The following is a 12,766-nucleotide window of genomic DNA, read 5'->3' as shown; positions in this document are numbered from 1 at the left end:
TAATACGTAATACAAACAAATCATTTTTATAGCATGGCAAAATATGTGCAATTGTTATCATTTTTGCAATACGTCGTAAATTGTACGTACGTAAGACAAGAATGATTGTATAAATAGTTTAATTGCAGTTTTAATTACACAGTCGTTAATTAATCCAAGTTTGCGTATGTAGTTATATAATATTTAGATTTTATAGGTTGCCATCTGAATTTACCCTCTAAATTCTTCAGATGACTTTCATCTTGAAAAAAGGCTTAATTAGTATGAGTGATTCCTTCTCAAATCTGATTCAGACTCTGTCCATTAACTTTCCAGGCGTTACTACTTTTTTCGAGTTTATGGAAGTCTGTCACTTGTTATCATGCCGAGAATGCCAACAAGTCTAGAAAATCCGACCTGACTCCCAGTGGCCGCGGAAGCCGTGGGGACATCCGGGGACATTAACTGTGGAGGGACGGGTTTACATAAGATGGGGAGATGATGAAGAACCATGGGGACATTGTCCCTCCGCCCTTCCGCGGCCACTGCTGCACATTATATTTATTATCAGAGAGCATCTTCCTCTTAAATTGATCCAAGGAAGTCGTACCTATGCAGGTGCTTAATGCTTATTAAAACCTTTCTCATTTCAACCAGAATTAAGTGCATTGCATACAACGTCGTGTTTTAAAAGTGCAGGTGGAAGTGTGGGCAGAGTCGTAAAAGAAAAAAATGAGATACAAAATCCACTCATTCCGTGAATACGAGCAGAATTATCAGAGTCAAAATACCCATCTTAAAATAATCATAAACATGTATTCCACGGGTTGTTTTATGCACATGCACAAATTTCTGCTCAAAAGAGTGCATTTTCATGTCGAATTTGCATAACTTGCATCAATCATATTTCCTGATTTTTGACACCTCTTCCGACATTGGTAGTTTTTGTATTTTTGTAATTGAGACTATTTACCGATTCGAAAAATTGATACGTATTTAAAACAAACTGTTTTCTAACAATTCCTAAAAAAATAAGACGCTAAATAAATTGAAGACATAAATTATGTAAAAATACAAATGAAAAGCACTTAATGTCTGAAAAGTTAATTTTGCTTGTACTGAAAAATTAATTAATCTCACGAATTTGAGACGACCACCATGCAATTTAACCCTCTCCACATCACTAAATATGTAGTCTGGCCACCTCATAAGGTACACAACTAATTGTTTCAGGGAAGTAAAAATATTAAAGAAGTAGATACGTGAATAAATCTAAAATAAAACAAACACGCAATTTGCATTCTGCTTAATACTGCACTACTAACAAGATTTAGCTTTGGTTTGTGTGCATAAATATATTCATACTGACAATAGAGTGAGTGAGTGAACCTGCATTTCAACGCTGTCGTGGAATGGTTAGGTTAATGTAATAATAAAATATCTCACATTTCTCGACGACATGAATACTAAGTAATCAACAAAGTATTTTATTTTCTCCACTTGGATAAAAAATACTTCTGAACCACTGTCAGCAATTTTAAACATAAACAAAAAAGTGCATATAACATATCCTCTACTTTTTATGAGGTTATCTGTAAATTTAATTTAAAGAGGAATTTTGCATGGTTGAGATTATTATATGTAATTGGTCCGAATTCGGTTAAAATTTCGACACAATTTCACCCATCCGGCTAACTTTTAGCTCTCAAACTTCTGAATGCAAATTTTGTACCAATTTAATTTTGGTACATTGAATTTCCACCAGTTGAACAACAAATTTCATATTTTTTAACTCATCATTAGCTAATGAGGAATTTTGCATGGCTGTAATTGGTCCGAATTCGGCTAAAATTTCACCCATCCGGCTCATTCCACTCATAACTTTTAGCTCCCAAAACTCCTCAATAAAACATTTCATACATTAAATTTCCACCACCACTTGAGCAACAAATTTCGACATAATTCTCTCCCACCCGAATCATCCGACTAACTTTAAGCTCTCAAACTTCTGAACAATGAAAATTTTGTACAAATTTTTGTACATTGAATTTCCACCGGTTGAACAATAGTTTAATTGCTTTAATAAATTTCGACATACTTCTCTCTCTCTCCCATCCGAATCGCCCGAGTAACTTTTAGCTCTCAAACTTCTGAATGAACATTTTTACATTGTACATATTTCCACCATTTGCACAACAATGCAACTCTACTCTACTACATCCTCTACTAAATTACAAGCAGGGAGAGGGATTTGAAGTCATTGTTACGTTACGAGAGAAGATCTATATGGGATCCAACATGGAAAATGGTACGCAGGATGAGAAGAAAAGCCTCGAAAGAAACTCCCACCACCACCACCAAGATCTCATCCATCGCATTTTCTTCTTCACCCTCCGTCCGTCCGTCAGTTTGTTCCCTGCACCACGACCGATATCTCCTCTCTTCTCGTCTCTTCTCTCTCGGAAAATTCCTCCAAATTTCTGAAAATCTCCACCAACAAGGAAAAACCGACTCTTTTTCGACCAGAACTGTTCCGCGACTTTGGTAAGTACATATCTTTTTAATTCTTATCTTGGGGGCAGGGGGGGGGGCACTTTTGTTTTTCAAGGAAAAATTTTGTGCAACAGGCAAAAATTTATATTTTCACGCAGAAATAGATATAGTTTCGGGCCGGTCAAGTATTTTCGGCGGTTGGGAAATTTCTTAAGTTGAGATAAGCTAACAGTTGGCATTTGCGGAGAAGGAACTCCTCGATCAAGAAGGTGTAATAAACCGGCTCGAGTTTTTCTCTAGGGTTGATTCTCCATTCCACAAAAAAGTAAGAAGGTGGTTGAACAGACTTGCAGATTATGGCGGTTGTAGATGCTGTTCAGCTTCTGCTGCTGCTATTTTTTCCAGCAGAACAAAAGAACCAGGGGCACGCTTTTGATTTTGTGATACACATTTTTTAGTAGAGGGAGGAAGCATAAAATACAAAATATGTAAGTACGAGTTTAATTGTAAATCATGCAGCAACAAAGTTTATAATTTGATTAGAGGTCGTACCTCTCTTCCTTCTACTTCAATTACGCAGTTCATTTCGTTTGTTTGTCAATAAACATATACATTAACTACACTTACAAACTAATGGTAATGTTAGTTAGTTAGTTAGTTAGCTACGCAGTAGTAAACAAAAAAAAATGTATGAAAAGATATTGTATATCCAATCCACTGCCACGACCGGTCACCATCATCATTTAGTCCTTATTTACCACGACGGGGTGCAGTTAATCAATAAAAATAGCAATGGCTGGCAACAAAAAAAACATTCGTGTAAACAAGGAGTAGTAAAAGTAGAAGTGATTCATTCCCAGTTAATAAATAATTAACCGTTCGCGTAGTAAATGACGAGGAGGAAAAGGTGTCAGATTCGTGTTATTTTGCGCACATGAAATACATAAATACTTAACTCATCCATCCGTTAGTAGATATCAAATCCGAATTTGCACACACGTTAATTTCTCGTTAGTATGTAATCATCATGGGATTGATGATCCATCCAGGATATTAGTAACACAAGTGTGTTTTTAATTAATTCATATCTCTCTTCTCCTGGTTATTAATGCATTCCGAGACGAGACGAGATGCAAAACTGTACTTACAATGTTTCATAATCTTTGCGAGACTGTAATAAATACTAAATAAATAAATTTGCGCACCATTTTTGATGATGATCTCACCTGTCTCAGCATTGGACAGACGGAAGGTTCACATATTTAGTTTCTCACCCTCTTTGTGTTTGCGAGGACATGTGGTCTCTGGTCTCTGGTGGGGTTAATAAGGAGGCATTTCATTTCACAAGACTAAAAATGTGGCCGAAGAACAGCATCATCCACCCCTCCGTCATGTCATCATCCGGGTAGAGTGATACTAATGACGAAGAAGAAGTTTCTGTTACGATGAAAATGGATGTTTCTTACTTATTTAAATCCATACATGCACATACTTTTACGAAGAAAGAAATGGATATATTTATTATTATTGTGCATTCGTTCCCCTCTTTTACAAATGGTATTTTGTTAAGTCTTGTACATCATCTCGGCTGGATTGGATTTTTAGGGAGTGTCATTTCATTTCATTCCTCTCCTCCACTCCTGCTTTTATTTTTTCAACATATGCAGCTTTACACGACGTATGTGTTGAAATACTGGAGAGTGAGAGAGGTACAGATGGATTTCTTGGAATGTTGCTGCTGCTTAAAATATTTCCGTTTGTGGTGTGGTAGATATGTTTTAGCACTTTAGACGTTTCTGGAATGATGATCATTGACCTATGCAAAGTGTACAGTTTAGTTTAGTTTAGGGTAGATACATACGGAAGCGTCCAATTATTATCGTAAATCCACAAATTATTTGTGTTGATTGACGATAATAATTTTTAGTTCCGGACTGGATTGAGCCCTCTCCTAATTTATGCATGCATTGGTTCTTGTTTTGTTCTCTGGGATAATAACTAAGGCGAGAATATGATTTGACATTATGTAACAAGATTTCTCGAAGGAAATGTCACACCAAAATCATAATGTGAACTTTAACCCAACTCGTATTTAGTAACCAAAGTAGGCATCACTTGAAACGTGACTTATGCAACTTACCCAAGCTGATTCATTCTTTTGTAAGATGACTAATACTACACATTTTATGTATGTCTCATTGTATTATTTTGTGAGTTTTCGATTTACTAGTAGAGTCTCCCGTCTCCCGTATATTACATGCACATTTGTATTTTATTTGGTTAGCGAGGTCGATCATCTCCTATCCTAACCAAACTTTTTCCTCCCATCTGCAGCACACATAAAATGTCAACTGCATTGCATTTATTATTTGCGTAAATGGATGTAATGTGAGTCTTCCGTCCTTCATATCGTTCATACATATATGCAGGCAGACTCAAGTTTGTTGCTTACATGAGTTAGTTCATCCTGTGGTGTGGTGTGTGGCGTCTATATTGTTGTCAAAAGTGCACATATAAAAGTGTGCTGAGTCGTAACGAGGCATCATTATTCTATATTGTCTCCTCGTCGTGAAACGGTCACCATTTGACATCATCTCTCGTGTCGAGAAAGTTGCGACAATTGTCTTCATTGACATCACTTTACTTCTTCCATCCATCCAGGTATGAAGCAAAAAGTGTTCTTTTATCTCAACTTATTTAATTTCCTCAAATTGAAAGTAGTTTAGTTTACTTGTCTTCATTTTTGTGGTGGTGGGAGTTTGAGTTTGTGGACTAATTTAGTTTGAGAATAAGTAGTAGGCTAGGCTTACTTTTGGGCGTTACCACGAACGAAGAACGACTTGAGTCAGAGGAAGCGCATGAATTGCTGTTGTTTTGTAGTTGTGAGGAATTATTTATTATAAATACGCGTACTTGAGAGAGGAAGTTAGTAAGTGTGTAAACATGCACAGCTTTTTTTAATACAGTTACATTTTACCGTAGGTTTTCCCTCGCCGATATCTTATATGAGGATAATAATATAAAAAGGGGGACTAACTATCTATCAATGAATCGATCAATTGATTGATCCCCCCGCTTTTAAAAAGGCTGATTAATGAAACGTTTAAAAGCGTTTTATATAATTTCTCAATTTAAACGAGATCCAAACGGCGTAAGAAAAAGATCCGTTGATTGTTTGTTGGTAGAGATTTTCCCTTTTTGGACTTTGACATGCACGTATCGCATTGTGCTTAGCGAATCCTTTCACTTCTCTATTTTGGATTGATAGGCATTGATTACTTTCGAAATATTGGTGGTATTATATAAGCAGCGCAAACTGTGCACTTATCGATGATGAAGGGGAGGAATGTTGGGTATTCATGAATTTTTGAATTAAGGGACACTTTAGCCTGGTGCATCAGTGACCACGGAAGCTGTGGGGACATTAACATTGTAAAACAGGGGAGGGACGATGACGGGGACATTGTCCCTCTGTCCCCTCAAGCTTCCGCGGCCACTGTTTGTGCATAGTTTGTTGTAAACTTTGCTGCAGAATAGTTTGAAGGAATGAATCATGGTTTTATTTAATGCATCATTCATGTTCTTCATCTTCTTTGCCTGCCTGCCTGCATTGTTTGTGGTGGGTAGGAAGGAACTGTTCACGGTGGTTGGTTAGATATATGGTCGGCTAAAACTTGGTCTGTGATTCAGTTTGAGTCTCTCTCTGACTTGATAATAAAAGTACAATGAAACGTTGAACCCCGAGGTTAGGGGTGAACCCAGTCAGTGAGTGTGCACACATAGGGATGACTCATCCTGTAGGCCCATTATTGGACAAAATGAGCGTTCTCATCATCATCATTCATTTATTAAGGGGTGAAAGCCCTTTATAAGATCGTTATGTCCGTCTGTCTGTCCGTCCGTCCGTCTGTCTGTCCGTAGCTCCGATAACTTTTGAACGAAAAGACATAGACACTTGAAATTTTGAACGTAAACTCCTAACGTCAATGGACAGTACGAGTTCGAAGATGGACACTGTGACATCGTCACCTGTGACGATGACGTCGTCCCAGTGACGAAAAGTGACGAAAAAGTGTCACTTGTCAGTTTTGACATGTGACACATCATTTTTAACTATTTTTCAAGGAGGAATTCGAAAATTCATGTCATTTTGTGTTTGGACGTCACCTGTGACGATGACATCGTCACGGTGACGAAAAGTGACGAAAAAGTGTCACTTGTCAGTTTTGACATGTGACACGTCATTTTTAACTATTTTTCAATGTCAAATTCAATGATGACCTCCATTTTGACCTCAGAGGTCATGTAAAGGTCATAGGACATATCTATTTCAATTTCAACTGAAATTTAACCCCGAATTCAATGGTGACCTCCATTTTGACCTCAGAGGTCATATAAAGGTCACATAAGGGTTATCAACTGTTAAATTTGACACAAATAAGACACAAAAGTCGAAAACACGTCAGAAGTGTCAATCTTAACAAATTTTCGAACAATTTGATATTCACATTGACGTATGACACTCCTTTCACCCCTTGGTTACATGCGTTGTAACGGTTTATTTTATCCTACTTTTTGGTGGTTGGTTGGTATTTGTAATTCTACACACTTAACAGTCATATAAAGTCGGAGGAGAGGAGAGGAGACGATAATGTGTGTGTAGCCTCGCCGAATTCAAAATTTACGACGTCTCATGAATGTGATAGTTGGTGAAATTGACTAAATTATACTACCACACCAACCGCTATATGTCTTATCATGATGACGAGTATCATAAGTATGTAGGGAATTAAGCAGCATGCCATTCGTCATACCCTGAAAACTCGTCGAAAACTTTGGGGAAAATCATTATTGCCACTTTATTGACACTTCTTTTTAAGAATGCCGTTCTGCTCCGTCTTCTGGGTGGGTTGGGTAAAGGACAACCATGAGTGGTAAATGGTGCGTATTTGGTACAGTTTTTTTTGACGACGACGCTTTCCTCTTTTTTCTGTAGTTACTTGGTTGGGAAACTAAACCAAATGAAATCATGCTCATTTTTATGGCCTTTTTTTAACGGATGTGTGTGTATAACTTTTCTTGAAATGTCGATCTCTTCTATGTGCAAGTATTTAGTGGAGATATGGATCTGACCGCAGTCAGTATTTGTAATTTTACGATGCCCTCCTCTCCTCAGTCTCCCCTCGTAGAGTTGTTATCCAACTTTAAATAGAACGTTCTCTCGCTACAATAACGGACGGAGGACCAGCTTCATCTGTCTGACAGGAATTTGAAAGTATTCTCACACCGAGAAGAAGGAGCACCCTCATAATAATATCTATCTCGTCATGTCATGTCTTGAACTGTTAGGACATTCTCCTTGTCTGTCATATATGACCAAGTAGTAAGTATCGTCATCATAATCGGTGTCGTTCTGCCGCCATGTGGCGTCTTGCTCAAACGTCAATCGTTCTTTCTGCGATGGGGTCCTTCTTCTTCCCAAATAGGACGAGACATCGGGTGTCCAAATATGGACGTATAGTTTCACATATGATTCTCCTCTTCTCGCCAGATGCATCCTATTAATTGTAACGTTTACAAAGTTGTGTCATCGTTAGAGAGAGAGAGACCATTAAAAATGTGGCATCTTGCACCCTTTCCTGGCCTGGACAGACAACAGGACATGAAATAATCCACCTGCGAGCTCAATCGTATTATTGCTGCCTCGTCTTATTTGGTAACTTATTACACAATGGAAGAAGAAAAAAATCAAAGTGAAGTGAGACATTTTTGGCGTATGCTTTCTAAAAAGGTAGACGAGGCAGCAGTAGAAGAATCTAATGTAGCATATCTGCACAATAATAACCAACCATGAACCCGCTGCTGCAGGTTAAGTGATGCGGCCAGTGATATGTACATATGAACTTTTATTATGTAGTATGTATGAGGTCAGATAGATAGATTTGCAGCAGGAGAGCGGCGAGGAATGGTTGGATGGCTCTAAATATGCCAACTTTGCCAAAATGCTTATCACACATTCTGCATTCTTGTAAAGTTATTGTTCCGACGGACGGACGGACGGACGGGGGTGATATCGAGCGAGTTTGCAAACTTATGTATGTGGGTAGTTAGTGATGAAAAATAATATCATAGTTTTCTACAGAACAGCGAATAATCTTCTTTTTCTTCTTCTTCGGTCCGATAAAATCTCGCCAGTTTTTTTAAGTGCGCTGCCCTTCACGCTTTGTTAGGCGAAAGATGTGTATCCAAGTTGTTGCACTTCCGACCTGAGCCAAAAATCAGACCATTTATTATCCACCCACCCAGCAAAATCCACCCGAATAGAATCTCATTCATCATCAGCATCACAGATTGTGTAGCTTATTTCCTCCCTTGGACTGTGATTTCATGCCATTCTCATCAGATTATTGGTAGTACATGCATGCTAAATAATTGGAATTTGTTCAACATTTGGTTAGTTGAGCCGGAAGACGAAAACGTGTGACGAAGCACATGCCAATAAATAATCTGCGTACAGATTTGATTTGATGACGACGCTGATGAAATAGCAATTTGACTGCATATCTTTTGATTTGATATTTTGTTTTTGAATGGGCGTTCAGGAATGCGAGGGTTGGAGGAATGTTCAAAAGTATGTATTTATTAGTTGCATGCATGTACATATTATGGAAATGAGATAAAATTCCGGGTGGCTCATTCTCTCCGCGTTTGGACAGATTGTTCATATCCTAAATAATTAAATAATAATAATTAGCTTGACTTTGACTTTGACTCGGATACGATAAAATAACTAGAATTAAAAGTTGCAACCATTTTACGAATTAATCTCAAGTTTCTTTTCCTCTCCAATTTTTTGAGTATGCATAACATAATTTTTCTGTCCATCCTGTCCCATCGACAGGATGGACCACTACCAAATATTTCTCCTACTCGTTCTCTCACTTTTAATCGGTCATTTGCATCCCTACTTTGTCACCATTCCCAAAAAGAGAAGACGTTAAAAAAGCGATCAAGTAGCCGCCTCTAGTTCGATTTACTTGCTCGGAATTGCGTATTATAATCGACAAATTAACTATTTACAACGCAGAAGGAGGCGGAGAGAGCCAAATCCAGCCTATTGTTCCCTTGTGACAAGTTGTTGTTGACAGACACGAGAGTTGTTGTTACTAAAGTCAAAATACGCCAAAATGAAAATATAGAAGGTGGCAGATTACAAGGTGTATGTAAATATTTGACGGAATGCATTACAAGCACTTGATTTTATCAGGGCAATGATCTTGGCATATGAATTTTCATACCATGCACATAATTGTATTCTGATGATGAGGAAAGCAAAATGTGGTGTGTACGCAGGTCTGCATTAATTGCGGAGATGAGAATTATGGCCGCGGAAGAAGCCGTGGGGACATTAATATTGTAGGATAGGGGAGGGCCGGGTTTATATATGATGGGGACATTGTCCCCCTGTCCGCCGCCACTGGTAGTTCCCTTGCTAAATATTTACTAAACAGCCATGTATTGTCACACTTTTATTTCCTGGCCGATTCAATATTGAATCGTGTTACACAATTGAATCTGAAACTTCCAAGTATTCCCTAATCACACAACAACCATTCACAATTTATTAGTGATGGTGGTCAGGAAATTGTGGCGCACTAAATTTAACACCCTTTTTCCTCATAATTGATTTTCATCCGGACCGAGAACTCAAATAGACAAGTCAAGTGACGCGTTCATCTATGCAAAACTAAATAAAGGGTAAAATAATAATACCTTTTTTACTTGTGGTATAATTTGAACAAGCATCATTAAATATTCTGTATACATACAATAAAATCCTGTTCTGCGGTGGTGTGGGCGTTGGTGGTGGTGGTTCTGCTGGTGGTGATAAATAAATGCCAGCAGAACAATTAGTCACAATAATATTTTATGTATTGTCGTCTATTACATTACCCTTCCTCTTACGTGGCACTAACTAACCGTGGCCAATAACTAACTAATTTCTCCCCCATTTTTTTCTTGTAAATCTAGACGAAACTACTTCTACCATGGCAGATACCCCAACCCTTGAAAACCTTCCCAAGGTCGATGCCGATTTGAAATCCGAACTGGAAAAATTCAAGCCCGAGTTGATGAAGAAGGCGTCAACTCAGGAGAAAAATCCTCTCCCATCGGCTGAAGGTATATTCTTTTTGCAAGTTTTCACTTTTTTTTGCACTTTCCATCCACAATGAATCCTTTATTTTATTTTATTTATCCTGCATGAAATCAATCACATCGTGTGGTTTAACTTTTGTGTGTGTGTGTGCTTCTATACTAAACTAACACCACTTTTTGTGTTTTTTTTCTAAAATGCTTTATTTTAATTGTGATTGCACGTACGTAAGATGTCAAGCAAGAACGCCGGCACAGTGAACTGATCCACGGTGTGGAACATTTTGACAAAGAACATTGTCTCAAGCATGCTGAAACTAGTGAAAAGTTGATTTTGCCAAATGCCCAAGGTTGTCCTCCTACCTTTTTTTGCACGTGCACTTTTTATTTTTATTTTTTGCTTATGTACCGCTGTTACATTTATGTATTTAGCTAAGGGACAATTAATTAATTACGTGTTCTTGTGGTGTGTAGACGTGGCTGCTGAAAAGACTCAGCAAGCCCTCCTCAAAGGAGTGGAAGGTTTCGACACCAACAATTTGAAGCCGACTGAGACACAAGAGAAAGTTGTTCTGCCTGATAATGAAGGTGAGTTTGGAAATTTTTGGGGAAAAATGGCGATGAATATTTTTTAGGCTAAAGTTAATGTTTTTTGTTTTAAATTTTAGTAATCCAAACGGAGAAAGTCCAGCAGAATTTGTTGGAAGGGATTGAAAGTTTCGACTCCAAGAAACTCAAGCATACTGAAACCCAGGAGAAGAATCCGTTACCGACCAAGGAGGGTGAGTCACAGATAATGATTGAAATGATTAATTATACATGTTTTGACAGTGTGAAACTGACATTTGCATTATTTTTTTGTGTATCTAGTCATTGATCAGGAGAAGAGCGTGTAAGAGGAGAGAAGAAGACGAAGGAGCTTCTTGAAACGAAACCATTTCCTTTCCGGTTAAGAAAACTATCAGCATCATAATTATTTAATTTTTGCAAAAGTATTTGAACCCACTGGTACTTAAGTCTATTACACAAAATCTCTATGTACACACATAATTTGTCTCACCTTCGCAGGCATAGATAAAAAAAACATACATGTAATTTTACGAAATTGGTCAAATTTATACAAATTGCTGGTGTAAAATTAAGCGAATGCGAGCTTTTAGCTAAACAAAAAAAGTATATTAAAAATTCTTACAATTTATACATGAAATCTAAATTGTTGTCTCTTGAGTCATTTATTTTATACAAAACAATAAGCTTTTTTGCCGTCAATAATACATGCGATATATTTACAACAAACAATTGGAAATTTTTGGTGTTTTTACTTTTTTCTACATAAATAAATAAAAAACAAGCCCCGTGTTACAGACTTTTGAATGCCTTTGACAGGTGCTAGTCTAATACTAAAAAAAGTTTCATTGTATTTGTTTACCTTATAATTGTAAGATAACATGCAACATTTTTGTACCAATTATTATGCGTCAGCTTTTTTGTGCAACCTCCTCCTGTTCCTCTACATACAACTGTGAAACGATCTGAGGCCAAAATAAATTGTCTACAAAAAATCAATTCATTTGTTTTTGTTTTGTTTTGCATAATTAAATACGTGTATCTGAATTCGGATGCGAAGTTACCACTCGCTAAACACATCATTATTCCAAACTCTACCAACAATGGAGGTCTCCTGCTCTCCGATTTTTACTAATTTAGTGTCAATGCGTCATAAATTTAACTAGTATGAAATTTGCGAAAGGCACGATCTCCGAATGGGCACGTTTGGCCGAGATGTTTGCATCCCAAGAGGAGAAAATTTTCAGTAAATTTGGAAACTGTAAAATTTGTCGACTTTAAGGCGCGTTTTCTCCTCTTCGGATGCAAATATCTGCGCCAAACGTGCCCATTGGGTGATCGCGTCTTTCACAAATTTCACACTAGTTAAATTTGTGATCGATGGAGTCTAATTTGGTCAAAATCGCAGATCATGCACTGTGAGATCTCCAGTGACTCGTGTGGAATTTGTGTTTGGTCATTGTCTCACTGATTTTCATGGAAAAAATGCATACATAAATCATCACTCATTTTGGAACCACTTTGATTTTTTAAAGTATATAAACAAATAAAACACTTCATTTAACTTGACGAC

The 12,766-nt window shown here is 37.4% G+C and overlaps 1 protein-coding gene across 4 annotated transcripts; it reads left to right on the top strand.

Annotated features, from left to right (window-relative positions):
- The first annotated feature begins 2,305 nt into the window (after positions 1 to 2,305).
- On the top strand, positions 2,306 to 12,192 carry LOC110856866 (thymosin beta). 4 transcript variants are annotated; one of them, XM_022105448.2, is made up of 6 exons: positions 2,306 to 2,523; positions 10,504 to 10,653; positions 10,860 to 10,976; positions 11,101 to 11,214; positions 11,295 to 11,408; positions 11,497 to 12,192. In XM_022105448.2, the coding sequence occupies exons 2-6, from the start codon at positions 10,521 to 10,523 to the stop codon at positions 11,520 to 11,522; spliced, it is 504 nt and encodes a 167-aa protein (XP_021961140.1). In that variant the 5' UTR covers positions 2,306 to 2,523; positions 10,504 to 10,520; the 3' UTR covers positions 11,523 to 12,192. The 4 variants fall into 4 exon arrangements, with proteins under 4 accessions (XP_021961140.1, XP_035713312.1, XP_021961139.1 ...); XM_022105447.2 differs by lacking the exon at positions 2,306 to 2,523 and adding an exon at positions 4,967 to 5,133; XM_022105449.2 differs by lacking the exon at positions 2,306 to 2,523 and adding an exon at positions 10,206 to 10,230.
- Positions 12,193 to 12,766: the final 574 nt, after the last annotated feature.

Source organism: Folsomia candida, unplaced genomic scaffold, assembly GCF_002217175.1.
Source record: "Folsomia candida strain VU population unplaced genomic scaffold, ASM221717v1 Fcan01_Sc017, whole genome shotgun sequence".
Classification (NCBI taxonomy): Eukaryota; Metazoa; Arthropoda; class Collembola; order Entomobryomorpha; family Isotomidae; genus Folsomia; species Folsomia candida.
Note: the sequence above shows the minus strand (reverse complement) of the source record. Positions and strands in the feature narration are given on the sequence as shown.